The sequence below is a fragment of the Peromyscus maniculatus genome, chromosome 23, assembly GCF_049852395.1.
Source record: "Peromyscus maniculatus bairdii isolate BWxNUB_F1_BW_parent chromosome 23, HU_Pman_BW_mat_3.1, whole genome shotgun sequence".
In the NCBI taxonomy this organism is placed as follows: Eukaryota; Metazoa; Chordata; class Mammalia; order Rodentia; family Cricetidae; genus Peromyscus; species Peromyscus maniculatus.
Window position 1 is genome coordinate 1162905 of NC_134874.1, and position 18638 is coordinate 1181542.

General features: G+C 42.2%; 1 protein-coding gene across 4 annotated transcripts in view; it reads left to right on the top strand.

Annotated features, from left to right (window-relative positions):
- The window catches only part of Ttc28 (tetratricopeptide repeat domain 28), a 425155-nt gene that overhangs the window by 196385 nt on the left and 210132 nt on the right, over positions 1-18638 (top strand). For all 4 annotated transcript variants that reach the window (XM_076559941.1, XM_076559942.1, XM_076559943.1 and 1 more), the window contains one exon: positions 12614-12761. In XM_076559941.1, coding sequence (XP_076416056.1) covers positions 12614-12761 — 148 coding nt within the window. The remainder of the gene's footprint in view (positions 1-12613; positions 12762-18638) is intronic.

Sequence of the window (18638 nt, forward strand, 5' to 3'; positions counted from 1 at the left end):
CAAATTTGTAAACAAAATCTGTGAGTAACGAGATCGACTATACACAATTCTATACCTTCTTTCTTTTCATGTGTATATGTGTGTTGTATTTAGGCACATGGGTGTGCCAGTGCACGTGGAGGCCCAAGGCGGATACTGGGCACCTTCCTCCATCATTCTCCACCTTACTCTCTGAGGCACCATCTCTTAGGCAAACCCAGAGTCTTTCATGCAGCTAATTTCACGAGCCAGCTTGCTTTGGGGATCCCATCTCTGCCTTCCGAGGCTTAGATTGCAGAAGACCACTCACTTCACCTGTCATTCATATGGGTGCTCAGGATCTGCACTCTGTCTCTTGTCTGCATGACAAGTGCTTAGCCATCAAGCTGGCCCCTGTGTTTTAATTCATTCTTAATCCTAAATAATCTTACAACTTCTGGTCTTTGAATACTACACATTAATAAGAATATAGCATTCATCTAAATGTCTCTTTTTATTCTATCATGGCCCCCCCCCCCATTTTATACAAGGTATGTGTCTCCTTTCTGTATTTTTTTCATCATAATGAAGTTTGCATTGCTACCTGGCCCAACTGCTTTCCAGCCTCTGTGTGTGTGTGTGTGTGTGTGTGTGTGTGTGTGTGTGTGTGTGTGTGTCTGTCTGTCTGTCTGTGTGTGTCTGTGTGTCTGTATGCACACGTGCGCTGCTTTGAATTTTAACATGTCAGAACATGCTCCAACATCGCAGACTCCTCACCCCACCCTTTGTAATCATCCTTTGCCTCTTCCAAAATGTCATAGAAGTAGAACAGTGCAAGACATTGGCTATTGGAAAGGGGCTCTTCCTCATCCTTGGCCTCTGACTGGCACCTGCTCTTGTACACTCTGGGTTGTTTTCTGGTCGCTGAGTGATGACCCCTTGTCTAAGCACCAGTATGCATCCACCTGCCCACATGCATTCGGATTGTTTACAGTTAGAGGGAAATTATGAGTAAATCTGCTAAAAACATTTACAGGCTTTGTGTAGATGTAAGTTGTTATTTTCCTAGGTTAAAAACTAGGAATGGTCTGTCTGGACCAAATGTTAAGTCTAAGTTTCAATAATTAAGAAACCACCAACCCTTTTTCTGGGTACTTGTGTTCCACTCTTCATGTGCAAGAATTCCAGGTGCTCGGCATTGTCACCAGCACTTGGTGTTGCCCTGATTTCCCTTTTTCTGTACTCTAGTCCATGCACAGTGTATTTACTGTGGATTACCCTCTCTGTGTGAGTGCATACCCTGTCCTCCAGACAAGAAAGGACCCTGCACCCATGAGTTTGCAGCAGCTGTGGTTATCTGCACAAGATCAGGACAGTTAACATCGCATCATAGAGTGGGTAGGGGTGCAGGAGTCCCCACCTCTAGTTAGGGAGCTGTTGATAGTGGTGGCTGCAGGGAGTGGGTTTTCTTTAAGGTTTGTGGCTCCTCCGGCTAGTCTGCCACACTCCAGAGCAGCAGTTCTCAGCCTGTGTGTGGCAACCCCTTTGTGGGGGGGGGGGTGTTGAAAGCCCCTTTCACAGGGGTCACCTAAGACCATCAGAATACACAGATACTTACGTTAAGATTCATAATGGTAGCAAAATGACAGTTATGAAGTAGCAATGAAAATATTTGTATGGTTGGGGGTCACCACAACATGAGGACCTGTATTAAAGGAAGGTTGAGAACCGCTGCTCCAGAGGGTGGTTGCACACCTACAAGTGTATGGACAGCACACATTGGTTTAGGTGGGTTCTTGGAAAAACAAACACAGAAAAGATGATGCAAAGCTGGGAGGAAGGAGTGGAGTGTAGATCCGGAGGAGTTAGGTGAAAAGTGAATGAGATCAAAACGGTTGTATGCATGAATGCAATTCCTGGAGAATTACAAAACTATTTAGAATGTTCAATTAGTGTTTAAAATGTTCAGAACAGGAAATTTTGCTATGTATCCTGCCATAATAAAATCGTATTAACTGCTGCCATAAAAACATTCCTGAACTCCTATGTTGCTCCATCTTTTTTTCTACAGAGAGGTTTCTCTATAACACACGCACTGTCCCATGAGAGGATTCTGCAGGAGAGGGAGGAGGGAGTGTACTTACTGTTCGGTGTCCCTGGGAACCTAGAAACTATTATGGGGCTGTCGAGATAGCTCAACAGATAAAGGTGTTTGCTACACAGCCTGGTGACCTGGAACCTAAGTTAATGTGGCAGAAAAGAATCAGAGTGTCCTCTGACCAGCATGCACACAAATATATTTTGAAAGTTTGTTAATTAAAAATATTATTTTCCCCAAACGTCAAGTAACTCTGCTACCTCAGAGGTGTATCTGTGCACATCTGCCTGGTGCAGTGCTGTAGACTCTCTTCTGCATTGGTGTGAGTAGAAAGCGGGAGTTGCTGGCCAAAGAGCAGACCAGAGGCAAGCCCTTGGTGGTAGAATCGCCTCTGCCCAAGGAAGCCTGTGTGGAGCTCCTGCATCCCACCCAGCATGTAGCTGCTAACAGTAGTAATTTTCATAGACCATTCCAGAAGGAGCTGATTCGAATCAACCTGGCAGCATCAGCTACAGATGGACACAGACTGCCAGGACCCCTTTTGAATCAGCAAGGACCAAGGCACTTTAGTCCCCTGGATGCGGGTGGTCCTGTCTCCAGGTCCATTCTTGTTCTTTGCCCACCAGTAGTTTTTCCCCCTGCAGGCTATGTGTGAAAGCACGCGTTCTCTGTGTTCTGGCTTGAGAGAGAGTGGCAGGGCAGGGACACAGACTCAGGCGGAAACCAGATGGTTTTTTTGGAGAGGTCAGGAAACCCCCTGGTTTTCTTCTTGGCTGAGTTTACAGGTTCCCTGTGCCCTAGCCATAGAAAGAAAGTCCAAGCTGCTGCAAGTTCAGAGGCATTGCTGTTAGGGGCAGGGCAGGGGGCGGCGGCGGTTGTGGTGGTGGTGGTAGGGGTGGTGGTGGGGGTGGTGGCAGTGGCGGCGGTGGTGGGGGTGGTGGTGGGGGTGGTGGTAGGGGTGGTGGCGGTGGCGGTGGTGGAAGCTTTGATTGTATTTTTAAAGCTTAGAAGAGAAACTCCAGATGAGGTTTGCATGTTTCATAAGCTGACTCAATGCTGGGAGTGGTATCCACTTACTTAACTCCTGGTTTGACACTTTATCCCTTTTTTAAAAACTGCTTATCAAGCTATATTTTTTCCTCACAACTCTTTGATATGATTAATTCGAAATTATTTTTGGAGAAGAAATAGTTGCTATGATGCGACAATTAGAATTGAGAGCAGTTTTCCTTTAGATATTGATTCTGGACAAACTGAAAGCCAAGAGCGAGAGAAAAAAAACATCTCACAGCTGTATGTTCAGTTGGAACATTGTGTTTAGGACACTTGGTCTGTTGATCTGGGTTCCAGAAAGCAGAATGGTGTTTTCTAAAGCAAGCCTTGATTTCTCACGTGTTCTTCTAACATAGAATAAGGCAGATCGGTTAAAAAAAAAATAGTGAAAAATAGAAGTGTAGTTTTTTGAAGAGGTAGGAGTGATTACTCCCAGCTAAGGAGGAAGAACATTCACCGTGTGTTCTTTGCTGATGCAGGCTTTTTAAAAATTTTAAATATAAGGTATCAACAAATAGAAGCAAGAGAAAACTCACTTGAAAATATTAGGAAATAAAAGAAGTGTAGCAAATTCTATTGTAGCCAGAAATAAACAAGCCTGGGCTTGCTGATGGCTTCTTTTGTTTCTCCGTGATTTAAAGCCTTGTGCTCACAATCTAATTAACATCGAACTGAGTTGCAAGTACAGTGGCCTGTTTGGTTCAATAATAATACATTTATATGAAAGGTTAATGAAATGAATTTTCTCTCTATCCGATTCATTAAAAATTGTTCTATAATCAAGGATTGTAATGGAATAGAGATTAAATATTCATGTTCATAAATTGTCTGTGTCATTTCTGATTTTTCCTTCATTTCGGCCTCCATGGTTTAAATTTTACAACTAGAACAATTGGCCCACAAAATGCTGATTTAGAGCCTAATTGCATGCCATTAGTTCTTTCATCAGAGACATTGTGTGGGCCAGAGAAAGAGTATGGCAGTCAGGTTGGTTGGCATTGTGCTCAGTGTCTGGGGACAAGTTTGTGTGCAGTGGTTATCCAGAGAACTTGCATGGGATGGGATGGCAGAGGTAAAGTCCAGGAAAACAGCAGCACATGAAACAGGACTGGGAAATACATGAATAACTTAGGAATGTTTGGGGAAATTTTTTAGAAGAAATGCATCTGTGCCATAAAAGGAAAATTTGTAGTAGCGGGGTTAATAGGACAATAATGAACTCTTTTAAAGTCTGTGATAGTGATCAGGCTTAGGCCGCATAATATTGAGACTCAATGCTAATAGTGTGTGAACTAGGCTAACAGTCTCTCAAAGAAGAAAATCCTACAGATAGATTTTCAGTCTTCCATCCCTGCCAGCTCCCTCTTTTCCACCCAGGCCTATTTGAGAGAGTGGACATGTGGTATGAAAATGGATCCTATTCAGTAAGGAGTGCTAAAAATGCCAAGCCATGCCTGTCCTTTTAAAATCACTGTTCACATATCCTCTAGTCTTGTCCTTTTCCACAACAGTTGCAGGTAGTCGTTATACTTGCACCAGGGTTAGAGGCTCTCAGGATTTCTGGTATCATGCAGTCTTTTTTATTTCTGACCATGTTGTTTTACACTGTAAGTCAGTGTTCTTGCTTTTGTAAAGAGCCAGGGTCAGCACTTCTATTTTCTCTAATTTTAAAAATAAAACAAGGGGAAATTTGGTAGTGATGTGGCTTACAAAGCACCAACAAGACGTGGTAAGTGGTGTGGATGATGCAGTGTCGCAACCAAGTCACCCTAGAGATAAGCACTGACCAGGATATGAAGTGTTCGCATTCAAATTAGAAAAGGCAGCTAGGGAAACATCTGAAAGTACAGATTACGTCTGTCAAAAGACGAATTATTTGCAAATGCTTGGATTAAGTAGATATGCATCAAACATGTGAATTTCACTTTTGTCCTGTGTAACATCACACACGTCTGTCACTGTTTCTAGGGGTGCTTGCAGGGTGAGTGGTATGCTGTTGTCAGTGGTTAGTTGAATGTTTTTCCTTTAACCTCTGGATGACCACCTAATCAAACAAAATGCTAATAATTCTAACAGTTTTAGCAACAAACAGTAAATGCTTTGCTCATAGGGTAGGTTTTGTTATTGCTGAAATACAATGACAATCCTTGTGAGTTAACATTTGCTGCAACTTGCCACATTTATAGCCTTTATGCCCTACCCCCCTTTCAGACTGTTGCCTCTGCCACACAAGCCCATGTGTGGAATAGGGGGATGTCCTGAGGCCCATGATGGTGACTGTGTGCCAGGCATTTAACACAGCCCCATAGGCTCAGCTTCCTGTGACATGTGGCACAATGCTGCCTCTGCTCCCTGTGAAGGGACCAAAATGTTCTCCTGTCTCAGATGAAGTGGCTTCCTGTGGAAACTGTGATAGGAGAGGAGCAAACATGCTCCAGGGTGCCATGTCAGCTTCTTGCTGCCGTGGTTAACAGCCGAATCTCTGCACACTCCGACCCTGGCTGTGGTTGGGGCTGGCAGTGGCTCCTGCAGCGGCTGCTGTTATCTCCTTGGACTCAGTGATTCAAATTACTTTTTGTCAGCTATAATAGATTTTATCTGTAAGCCTTATAGTAACAAGTGGTTGCTCAATTATATGGCTTCCCAGTTACTAAAGTCTCTTTGGAGCAAGGGAACAGGTGAATGAAGCAGAGATTGGAATCAGATAGTATATTCCTTGAGATTTATGTTGTGTGTATGATTGTTCTGCCTGTGTGAGTGCGTGCATGCCGTGTATGTGTGCAACACGTCTTTGCATCATTAAACAGATATTCCACAGTGTTCCACAAATGAATGTAACACATCTTAAACTAACATTCCACAACACCTACCAACAGTGAATGCGGGGGATCCTTTTGCTCCACATCCTCTCCAGCATTTACTGTTGATTGTTTTATTGATTTTTGCCATTCTGACTGGGGCAACCTCAGAGTTGTTTTGATTTGCATTTCCCTAATTGCTAGGGACAATGAACAGTTTTCTGTTTTTTTTTTCTTTTGAGATATTTCTTAGCTGTTTTTATTTCTTCTTTTGAGAACTCCCTCTTCAGATTGAGCCAGAGCCCAATTTTTGAATGGGTTGTCTTTTGTTGTTGTGATGTTGTTGTTGTTTTTTACTCTTTGCTTTGTGAGTACTTGAGATATTATGGATACTAATCCTCTGGCAAATGTGTAGCCAGCAAAGATTCTCTCCCACCCAGTGGGCTTCCTCTTGGCTGACTGTTTCTTTAGCCGCATAGAAGCTTTTTAGTCTGATGAAGACCTACTTGTCAATTGTTGGCTTTAATTTTTGGACAAATGGGGTCCTATACAGGAAGTCCTCTCCTACATCTGTCTCGTGTAGGGTAACTACCTATGCCTTCTTCTTCCATTTTCAGTGTTTGGGTTTTAGGTTTAGGTTTTGATCCATTCGGAGTTAGGTTTGTGCAGCATGATAGATTGACTGCGCCCTTCCATTCTTCTGCATCTGGACATCCAGTGTTTTCAGAACCATTTGTTAAGATGCTTTATTTTCTCCACCTTATGTTTTTTTGTCTTTGTCAAATATTAAATGGCTGAAGCTATTTGAGCTCGAGTTTGGGTCTTTGTTCCATTGGTATAACATGCCTGTTTTTGTGCTGGTTCCTCATCGTTTGTATTACCGTGGATCTTGCAATAGTTATGGTCTGGGATGCTGGTCCCTCCAGCTTTGTTCTTTTTGCTTAGGATAGTTTTGGATATCCAGGGTCTCTTATGGTTCCATTTTTTATATATATATTTTTTATATTTCTGTGAAGAATGAGAAGAGGATTTTGGTTGAGAGTGCATTGAATCAGTAAATATCTTTAGGTAGAATGTCATTTTCACAATATTAGTTCTGTCAATCCGTGAGCATGGAATGTCTTTCCATTTTCTAGTGTCTTTCTCTCTTTAACTAAACTGGGAGGTTTAAAGTTTCCATTGTAGAAGTCCTTCACACCCTTGGTTAGCTTCATTCCTAGATATTTTATTTTCTTTGGGGCCGCTATGATGGAAGTGCCATGATCTCCTTTTTAGGTTTGTTGGTAGTGTATAGAAAAGCTGTTGATTTTTTATACAGGTGATTTGTGCAGGGTGATTCTTTATTCTGTCACATTGCTGAATTTTTGTTTATTGTTTTTAGAGGTTTTCCGGTAGAATTTTTGGGATCTCCAATGAATCATATCACTTGCAAATAGGGACAGGTTGCTCTCTTCTTTTCCTGTTTGTATCCATTAATTTCACCCTCTTGCTTATTGCTCCAGCTAGTACTTCAAGCACAATGTTGGAAAGGACTGGGGACAGTGAACATTCCTGTCTCTTTCATGATTTCTGTGTTTCTCCATTTAGAATGGTGTTTGCTGTGGGTTTCTCTTATGTAGCTGTTATTGTGTGAGATATGTTCCCTCTCCTCCTATTCTTTCTGTGACTTTTATCATGAGGGCATATTGGATTTTGTCAAAGACTTTTTCTCCATCAGTTGAGATATGATGGTCATGTGATTTTTGACTCTAAGTCCATCTATGTGGTCTTTCACTTTTATTGCCTTGTGTGTGCTGAACCATCTTTGTGTTTCAGAGATAAAAACCTACTTGATCATGGTGGATAATCTTTTTAATGTATGTCTGTATTGACTTTGCAAGCACTGAGAACTTTTAAGTCTGTGTTCATCGGGGATATTGGCCTGCAGCTTTTTTGTTGTTGTTGCTTTGTTTTGTTTTGTTTTTACTTTTTTCTCTCTCTCTCATAATTTAAGAAGAATTGGCTGCAGATCTTCTTTGAAAGTCTGGTAGAATTCCACTGTGCATCCACCTGGGCCTGGATGTTTTTAGCTGGAAGGCTTTTTACTGCTGTTTCAATCTCCTCATTTGTTATGGGTTTGTTTAGGTTGTTGACTTTTTGGTTTACTTTTGATTGTTTTTCTGAATCTAGAAATTCATCCATTTCTTTGAGGTTGCACAGCTTACAGGAGCACAGCTTACTGTATTCTCTTATAATAGTCTGAATTTCTTTGCCATCTGCTGTAATATTTCCCTGTTCATTTCTGATTCTGTGACTTTGGATTCTGTTGGGTCTTGGGTCTGTTGATCTTGTTTGTCTTCTCAAAGAACCAGCTCTTGGTCTTAATTGAGTCTGTTGTTGCTGTTTATTGCTTCCTTTGACATCTATTTCACTGATTTCTGCTCTGATTTTTATTATTTCTTGCCATCAACTGGGGTTGAGTTTGGTTTGTTCTTGTATGTTTTGTGTTGTATCATTAAGTCATTCCTCTCTGGTTTTTAAATCTAAGCACTTAGAGCTATAAATCTCCCTCAAAGGACTGCTCTCATTTTATCCCAGAGGTTTTGTTGTGTTGTGTTTTCTTTTTCATTGAGTTCTAGAAATTATTTTTTCTCTCTTGATTTCTTTTTTGGCATGTTCATCATCCAATTAGGAATTGTTTAATCTCCATGAGTTTGTGCATTTACTAGAGATACGTTTGCTGTCAATTTGAACTCTTATTGCATTATGGTTAGGTAAAATACACGGAATTGTTTCAGTCTTTCTGAATTTGTAGAGATTTGCTTTGTACCTCCAGGATGTGGTCTATTTTAGGAAAGCTTCTGTTTGATGCTGAGTGAAATATACATTGATATTCAGGTGGAATATTCTTCAGATATCCATTAATCCATTAGATGTATGATGCCATTTAACTATGATGTTTCTCCCCTTACTTTTTGTGTAGATGACCTGTCCAGCTAGACCCTGGAGAATGATGTGCAGGATCTGTCTGGCTGAGTGGAGAGGCTGAATGCTGTGTGGGGCGGGGTCTGGCAGGGCAGCTCCTAGTGGAAGCCTAGAGGTTGATTGCAGTGCAGGCAGTTGTAGCTAAACTAGGCCAGGGTACTAGATGTGGGCACCAGGCTATATTTGCCGGTTATGGATGGTATGTGGTGGGCAGGATCAAGTAGACTCACCCAGCTGGACTGTGGAGAAGGGTAAATATTATTTTTAATAATTAAGTATATATTGCAATTCTGTATATTCTCTTAATCTAGAATCTTGTGTTCTTAAGTCTTCTCTCATTAACTAGCAGAGAAGTCAGTTCTGTTCTGGGTCGGGTGCTATGCTAAATTCTCTATAATCTGTCACAATAAACTACAATCTAGGTTTCATCATTATTAGCTTAAATTTTATTGCGGCCTATCTCTCACAGACATCTAAAAAGTTAATTTTGTTCTGTAGTGACCTGTTGCTGGGAAGAGAGGTGGGAGATCCCCACTTAGTACCCACTTGATGTGAGCATGTTGTTCAGACGTTACGTCTCACCCATCTGAACACTGCTGAGCACTGCCAGTATCTGGAGGGTGTGGGGAATGAAGAAGGCCTTGGAGCCTTCTCTCTGCTTCTGAAGAAAGAAATCTAAAACTGTGGGAAGCATTAGTCCAACGTTACCCTTCTCATCTCCTTTGGAGTCCAAAGAAATGAAACAGCAGAGTCTCTAGCACTGTTATGTCACTTGAGACCACAACTGGCGTCTTTAAATGGTGTGTGTGTGTGTGTGTGTGTGTGTGTGTGTGTGTGTGTGTGTGTGTGTGTGTGTGTAGGCATGCCATGGTATGCATGAGGGCAGAAGACAACCTTGAGTGTCTGTCTTTACCTTCCACCTTATTTGAGGATCTGTCGTTTACAGCTTGCATTTGTTATTGAACTTGGCTTACTTCCCCGGGGTAAACCAAGTAAAACATGCTTCTAGTAATTTTACTTCATAAACCACAAAATCATTGATCTCTCAGTGAAATAATGGGTGATTTATTTTAAGCATATAAAAACTTTTCAAAATTAAGACTAAATATTTAAGATTTTGTTTCTTATAATGCATACCTGAAACCAATAACTCTATATATTATTTATCTCCCTCCATAAGCAATAATTCTTACTTATAGATACCCAACACATTTATGTATATGTGTACATACATACTTAAATATTATTTATTTATTTATTTATTTATTTAATTTGAGGTAGGGTCTCCCTCTGGAGCCCAGGATGGTCGGAGATCAGACTGGCCTCAAATGTTGGTAATCCTCCTGCACAGCCTCCCTGGGTCCTCGGACTTTCTGTCCCACCACATGCGAGCTACATATGTATATTTATATAAACCAGGGCATATCTGTATTTAAGCCTTATACAGCCCTTCTAGACCTACAGAACTATGGTTATTCCTAGGTGTACTATATTACTTTAACCCCCTAAATGTGACGTGAGTCAGTAATGAAACAATGTCTGAAAACACATTAAAGACGGAAACAGGCCAAGTCTAATGAGAGGAGGCAAGGAAAGCACACTTACGCGTTATCGTCTTACCACGCCTTCACTTTACAGCTCTGCCAGTTCAAACCCATGGAGACAAAATAGCCCACAATCATTTGAGCGTTCATTCTGTTTATGGGTTAGTTCTTGGTAGAAACCCAGAATTGTCTTTTATCGTCTTCAGATTACATCAACACACTGCTACAAAAATGAGATAAGTGGGTTTGTGTGGGACCGTGGGAGTCACCTGCTCCCACGTTCTCTGTGTGCTTACAGAGCGGTAAAAAGTGTAGATGTATATTTTAAGCAGTCGTTTCAAGGGTTTGAAACTTCTTTTAGGTGCCATGAATGTCATTTGTGGAAATGGGCAAGTGTGTTTAACTGAACAAAGCTAAATTTGTGTTGTAGACAATATTGTAAGAGTAGGCAGAGAGAGAAGCCAATTATTTTAGAGGCAGATGCTATACAAAAAAAGCACGTTAACAATGTAATAATTTTAAAAATTAGATTTTTAATTTTACATGGGGAGTGTTTTGTCTTCATGTTTGTGTATGCCAGAGTGGCATCTGATCCTTCAGTAGATTGTTGTCTGTGTACTTGAAAAGCAAACTGTACTTCACAAAACTGGCTTCAAATTATGATTTAAGCTCTAAATTTAGGGTCTGGGGAAATTGTTTACCTTGGAAGCTCCAAAGCCTTACTCTACATGAAAAGAATCCATATAAAAACGGGTGTGATGGCCCATGCCTGTGGACTCAGCTGTGGCAGAAGCTGAACAGCCAGTTTACCCAATTCCAGGGAGAGATGCTTTGTCTCAGAGAACACCACGGTCTATCTACGCTGGAGCACACACACAAGCTGATTTTTTTTTTTTCTAGATAGGGTTTCACTGTGTATCCCTGGCTGTCCTGGAACTCACAGAGATCCACCTGCCTCTGCCTCCTGAGTGCTTGGAGTAAAAGCATGTCCTACCACGCCCAGCTTATAAACAGAATTTAAAAAGAATTCTTTAGTTAAAAATTATTCAACTCTCTGATAATTTCTTTAGTTAGCTGAAATGGTCTCCTGTGTTCTCATGTTCTATTCTGTTTTGTTTTGTTTTAATCAGTTTTAAAACTAACCAATTAAAGGATGAAAAGGACAATAATCTTGGTTGTTTTGAAGGAAAGCACACGTGTTTTAGGTAACTATTTTAAAGTATGTTTGCAACCCCACAGAGCATGTAACCATAGTCAGGTGTGGTGAGTAAAGGCAGACGGAAAAATAGCCACAAGGAGGTGGTGGCCTGCCAGGGCTACATAGTGAGGTCCTGTTTCAGACAACAAAACCCATCCATCAAAACCCCCAAACAAAACAACAACAAATGTGGGTGTCCAAACTGATTTTTAAAACAATGATATGTGCATGCTGCTTTGTGTGTGTGTGTGTGTGTGTGTGTGTGTGTGTGTGTGTGTGTGTGTGTGAACTTGTCTTGATGATAGCCTGGGTCATGAGCCAAATAAAAGCTTTTCTTCCCCAAGTTGGTTTTTATCGTTGTTTTATCACACAGCAGAGAAGCAAACTACAGCATGATATAATGGGGCATGTGACACAGTTGCATTTCACACTTCTTTGTTAATGTACCATGCCAAGTACCTTGGTAAGATACCAGGAAATTTCCAGATAGACATCCTTAAGGAGGGTGTCTCATACTTACTGTGTTTCCAAGGACAGACTTTGCCTCTTGATTCTTCTTCCTATGTCTCTCAAGTGCTGTGATTAATTACATGGCGGCCAGGGCTGGTTAGGAATGGGAATTTCTGTTGGACTACCACACTGACTTTATGTGGTGCTGTGGTGGAACCCAGGGCTTTGCGCTTGGTAGGTGAGCACTATACCTACTGAGGTATAGCTGCAGCCTAAGAACTGTGTTTTAAATTATTTAGAAACAATATGAGAATAAATACCACAGAATAGAATACAATCAGTGTGTCTGAGAAATGAAAGAAAATTTTAAATGTAAGTTCATAGAAGAAATATAGTTTGTGATGTTTAGAAGAAATGAGTTTATTATGAACCCTTTATTCTGTTTTGAGCCACAGGTACCTTATTTAGAGATCTGATAAAGAGTCCCTATGGGCACTCCAAACAGCAATGTGATAAATAAAAATGTATGTTATTTTTCCTGTATTTCCAGGCATACTTCCGACAGGGTGTTGCCCTCCAGTACCTTGGACGTCACGCAGATGCCCTGGCAGCCTTTGCATCTGGGCTGGCTCAAGACCCCAAAAGTCTCCAGCTCCTGGTGGGGATGGTGGAAGCTGCCATGAAGTCTCCCATGAGAGGTAGGTAGGATAAAGTTCTTCAGGTATTAATGAAAAACAAGACACTCAGCCTTCCAGGACGTTGAGGTCAGCTTGGAGGGTTCAGAGGTCAAGAGCTTCTGCTTTAGACAGGTGAGATCAGAATTCTTTTCAGTAGCTGCTGTTGATGATGCATGAGAGCTACTGGGGTCTGTGGGCTGGTGATGAACCCTTGGCATGGGTACATGAGCTCACTTCTTTGTGTTTCAGGAGTATTTAAATAATTTCCACTGTGAAATTAGATTTAATATTTTAAACCATAATACCTCTAACAATAAGTTGATTTTCTTGAATGGACAAATACAGCTTTTAGAAGTAATAAAATAAGAGAAGACATTAAGCTAACCCTTCTTCTCTTCCTCCTTCCCTCTCTCCCTCCTTCCCTTTCTCTCTTTCTCCCTCCCTCCCTCTCCCTCCTCCGTCCTCCTTCCTTCTCTTTCTCTCCTTCCCTCCAAAACACAGCGGTCAATCCAAAGATATTAAGAGATAGTTTATTCTGGAGCCAAATGTGAGTGACCATGGCCACGGGAGCACAGTTTAGATCTCTCCACTTCCATGTTTTCCAATATGGATGTAGTTTTACAGAGTTTTGTAGCAAGAGAACAAAGAACATTATAAATCAAGGCATTACTTGGTAGAACTATCAGAGGTGGGTTACACCTGGATGGAGGATTCTCAGCTATGGGCCTCAGATGTCAGCTCCTAACATCCTTAGCCCTTCCATTGGTGGAGGATAGGGTTTTGTTAAGTCAGCACATTAGAAGGTTTTTATGTTTATCATCAGGATGTCAGATCTGACACAGAGGTAGGCAAGGGGCGGCTCCTTAGGGGCTAAATATAGCCTAAGAAAAGTAACTAGGCTCCCAACCCTGCAACATTCCAAATTCCCCAGCCTTTGTAGACACAGCTTTTTTCAGGAATTCTCAGTCATACTTTCCTTCTTTCTTTCTGACAGAATCTCACTCAGTAGCCCAGGCTGGCTTGAACTCACTGTGTAGTCCAGGCTGGCCTGGACCTTACAGCACTCCTCCTATCTTGGCTTCTTGACTGGTGGGATTATAGGCCTGAGCTACCATGCCTGGCTTGTTCTAGCATTTCTTAAGCACTCCACATCTTTAGAGGAGCATCAAGAGGCTGTGTTTTGCACTCAAAAGAGATGAAAAGTAAGACAGACAGAGACTTTATTTTCTCTGTTGCTTTATTTCAATTGATCTTCTGAGAAAACAGGAGAACACATGGAGATGGTACTGTGCAAGGGTGGAGGAATTCTAAGGCCCTGAGGAGATTGTCTTCATTTTGCAGAGCAGTGGTTTTATTTTCTTTTGGTCTCTGGTCCTCAGAGGTCATGCCTAGGATCTGAAGAGTACTGGGCAAACATTCTCTGCTCACTGAGCTCTGAGAATGCTGAGTTTCGAAGAATGAGCACTTGGGAAGTTTTGATTAAACTCGTACACCAACTGCCATCTTGGGGTGGTGACAAAGTCATGACAGCGAATTTGTAGCATATAGACAAGGCCACTGCTATCTTCATACCCTTAGCCGTGTCAAGCAGGACTCTGTCTTTGCTGAAGAAATGGTCTGTCTTTTAATTGTTTATATGAGAGAATGAACATTTTGTCTAGTTTTGAAACATTTACAGCATTAGGTGGCTTTAATTTGTTGCCTGTTATTGTACTTGGCTCAAAGTATGTGCTAAATAAAAGTCTGATGAAATAGATAGTGCTCATGTCTCTAGGCAATTCATAGCTTTAAATAAGAGATATTTTCCTGGAAGTTGGACATTTCATATCTTCAGGGGAAACCGGTAAGAAACCCCTCCTCTAGCTGTTTCATAAATCGAACAAAGCTGTATCTTTGCTTCAGGGACCAAAGGCTTTCCCCAAGGTAGGCCTTGCTGTCAATAAGCTGTGATCCAGAGCTGATCACTTGGGGCTCCAGGACTTTGGGAGAAACAGACAATAAAAAAGCCAATCTGTCTTATGTGCCATTTTCTACTTTTTTTTTTCCCTGCATTTTCCCCCTCTATCTTCTCCATGAAGGATGTGCGTGGAACTTCTCCAAGAACTGGCAACCTCTTTTAAAGAACATATATGCAGCATTTTAGTTTAGTCCGTGAAGATAACACCTGTTCATTCTGAGGCATTCCTGCTTCTGCCCTAGGATGTTGCACCGAATGTGTTGATTCCAGCAGAATGACACCAGTTTGGCTTTGAAGCAATTTGTTGAGAAAAATGTAAAAACATCTTCCCTGTAGTGTGAGGAGCAGCTCAGAGCAGCTGTCACCCTTAGGGTTCCTTCCCGTCCTTCAGTGAGTGTCCTGAGGCTGACCCTGGAGAAAACTGCTTCTTACAGGTGCCTGGGGCGCTTCCGTGTCCTCTTCTTCCCTCAAAAGTAATAAATCTGGCTCACTAAAGCCGTGGCATTGCCTTCCCCGCTCCGTCTGCTCCAGGTCGGCCTCTTCTGAGCACGCCTGTGGCTGTGCACGGCGGAGTTCTTTGCACCATCCTGCATCCCAGCCTTGCTCGGGGACCATCACTTTTTGCCACTCATGGTTCACAGACTCTGTTATCCTCCTGCATTTTTTCTAAGTTCCTTACATTGGGGCCCAGCCCTGTGGCTTGGACCCTTCACAAACAGATCTGACCCATTGTGTCCCTTTGTTGTTGTTTTATTATTTTGTTTGTTTGTTGAGTTAGGGTGTCGTGCAGCCAAGCCTGGTCTCTCACTCACACTGGCGCCAAGGCTGGCGCTAACCTCCCAGTCCTCTTGCCTCTGCCTCCCAGAGCTGGGTTACAGGCGTGGTGTGCCCAGATACCTGGCTTATTTTGTAATCCTTCTTGTTTGTTTGTTTGTTTTCGAGACAGGGATCCTCTGTGTAGCTTTGCGCCTTTCCTGGATCTCGCTCTGTAGACCAGGCTGGCCTTGAACTCACAAAGATCTGCCTGCCCCTGCCTCCCAAGTGCTGGGGTTAAAGGCATGCGCCACCTCCTTGGCTGTTTCATAATTCTTAAATGCAGCAGGGAAAAAACTCCTTAGCACAGGTGCTTTTGTAAACACAACTCTCATGATTTGAAAGAATGCCTACAATTTGGTGCTTATTTTTTTTATTAATTTATGTTTTTAATTTTATGGGTGTTTTGTTTCCATTCTTGTGTGTCTGTGTACCATATGCATGCACTGCCCACAGAGGACAGAAGAGGTTGTTGGGTCCTCTGGAACTGGAATTATAGGTGATTGTAAGCTGCCATGTGGATTTTGGGAATTGAACATGTGTCTTCTGGAAGAGCAACCAGTGCTCTTAACCACTGAGCCCTCCAGCCCCAGTTTGTTCTTTTGGAATATGGCTCAGCACTGGAACATACTTGCCTAATGTGTACTGAGTCCTGAGTTCAATCCGGTATTGCACAGAGAAAGAATGCATTTTCTAAGGAGGGTCCAGCCTATATTAATATACTTTTTTCTATATAAATATACTATGCCCATCCATATTAAAATTAATTTGACTTTTATTATTATTCTCTATGCTCCTAACCAAATTGTCTGATTTATTTTATGCTTTGAAATTTAATGCATGTATACAAACCAGATGTGAGTAAGCTTTCTTGTGGATATGGTGACATTACTATACATACATGTATTCTCTCTTAAATCATTAACAAAAATATAGAAATAAAGATAAACATAAATTGATAATTTCTCAATCTTTTGTCATCTTTGCTGTTTTGTACTTCAGTGATTTCAGTTCAGGGTTGTGAAAATGCTCAGGGATTTGGATGTGGTAGGGCTGGGCCTGCTGTGGCTTAGTGACACAGTTGTAGAAGAGGCCAAGGCTGCCTCCAGCCTTCTCTCAGGATGCCGGACGCGATAGTGCTGAGGACTCCCATGTAGTTCTCTCTTCTCTTCTAAGAGTTGATTCATCTAAAGACGGTTGCCTTTTGAGCTGTCTGTTGTCTGTTGTGATTCTGTCAGCCCTGGAAGGATCCATGGAGGCCACTTTATCATGTGCCCGTGAAAAATGGCTGGCAGATGATTAGGTTTTTGTCTCTCAGTTTGCAGGCCTCACCTGCATTTATCTGTGTCTGCCCTCTGTGAACATCCTCCCTCAGGGGCTCTTTTAGGCCCAGCCACTCTTCACAAGAGCTCTGCTTTGGAAATGCTATGTCTCCCCACAAGGAAGGATTCAGATCCTAGCATGGCCATTTGCTAACTCATTGACAGTGAGAAGACTTTGTTTCCTCTGTGCTAGCTTTCTGTGAGGGGGACATGATGATACCCGTCCCATGATGTTCTGGGAGCTAGGCTGGCCCTGCAGAGCCTTCTCCTCTGCAGGTGGGACATTTCCTTTCAGGGTGCTCATGGCAAAACAAGCCTTCACGGTACCCAAGGTCCCTTCATGTGCAGTCATGGGAAGGAAGACTGGAAGTCTCTCAGGTCTTAGTGTCAGAAACCTGGCTTCTCTTTCATTCTTGTCTGGAGTACTTCTGACCCTTCCTACACAACAGTGTGACTTCCAGTATTTCAATATGTATTCCATGCCCCTTTCTCTGTGAAGTGCCCTCCTTAGGACCCCTTAGGGTCCCTCAGTTCAGCTAACAGTTCTCAGAACTCTGGCTGGGAGCTGCACCATCTGCTTTTAGATGCTTACACAGTCTCCCCCTGCTACTCACTTCTTATTTGTGTAGATTAGGCTGTTTAGATAAAGTGGCTGGACATTGTGAGGTACTAGAGTTCAAGGTGTGGAGTCTAGTTCAGAACTGTTCACATGTGGAGAGGTGTGCATCTCAGAGCTGGCAAATGCCACATGCCCCTTAGTAGAGGGTGATTGTTTATTTTCAGCATCTGCTATATCCTCACAAGCTCCAGAAGTGTCAGAAAATGTGACCTTGTTCTTCTTGAATTCCTAAAGTGTAACACGAATTGCTAAATGGTCTTATTAATAAAAAAAAAAAAAAACCTGGAGCCAGATATTGGGGTGAAAGCTGAAAGATCAGAGGGATAGAACAAGCCATAGCCACAAGTTCTTATTGCTAGGAAATCCTCAGCCCAAGAGAGAGCTACTTCCTGTGTGCTCACGCCTATATACTTTCCTGTGCCCTACGATCTTACTTCCTCCTTCCACCCAACTACATCACTTCGTCTTTCTGCCCAGCTCTATCACTTCATGTCTGTCTGTGCAGACCTGCAGATCTCTATGGTTAACTAGTGCTGGGATTAAAGGCGTGTGCCACCACGTCTGGTTCTGTTCCTGGTGTGGCTTTGAACTCAGAGATCTGGATGAATCTCTGCCTCCCGAATGCTAGGATTAAAGACATGTGCTACCACTGCCTGACCTCTATGTTTATTATAGTGGCTGGCTTTATCCTCTGATCCCCAGGCAAGCTTTATTTGTTAGAGCACAAATAAAATATCACCACAGTAAAGACTTTACATTTCAAAAACCTGCAACAGAGGCTCAGTCAGTGTTGCAAGGGGCCTTTCTATTCCTATGGAATTGGTTTGACGCCAGGTATTTCATGTATTATGCATACATTCTAGAAAGGAAAACATCTGAATAGCTACAGGCTGCCAACATTCTGTTCTGTCTAATCTGCTAAAAATCACAAAATTAGTCCCTCTGATGATAGCACAAGTCTGTCTTAGAACAGGAAGCCGCAGTAGGGTTGGAAGAGTCTTAGAGGTTATCTATAGATTAAAAAAGTGTCTTAGCATCTTTTTCATCAAAAGCAAACACAGTTGGCTGGATACAGTGACGTGGTCCTGTGGTCCTGGCTACTTGGGAGGCTAAGATGAGAGGACGGCTCAAGGCCAGGAGTTTGAGACCAGCTTGGGCAGCAGATCAAAACCCCAACTCATGCTCCC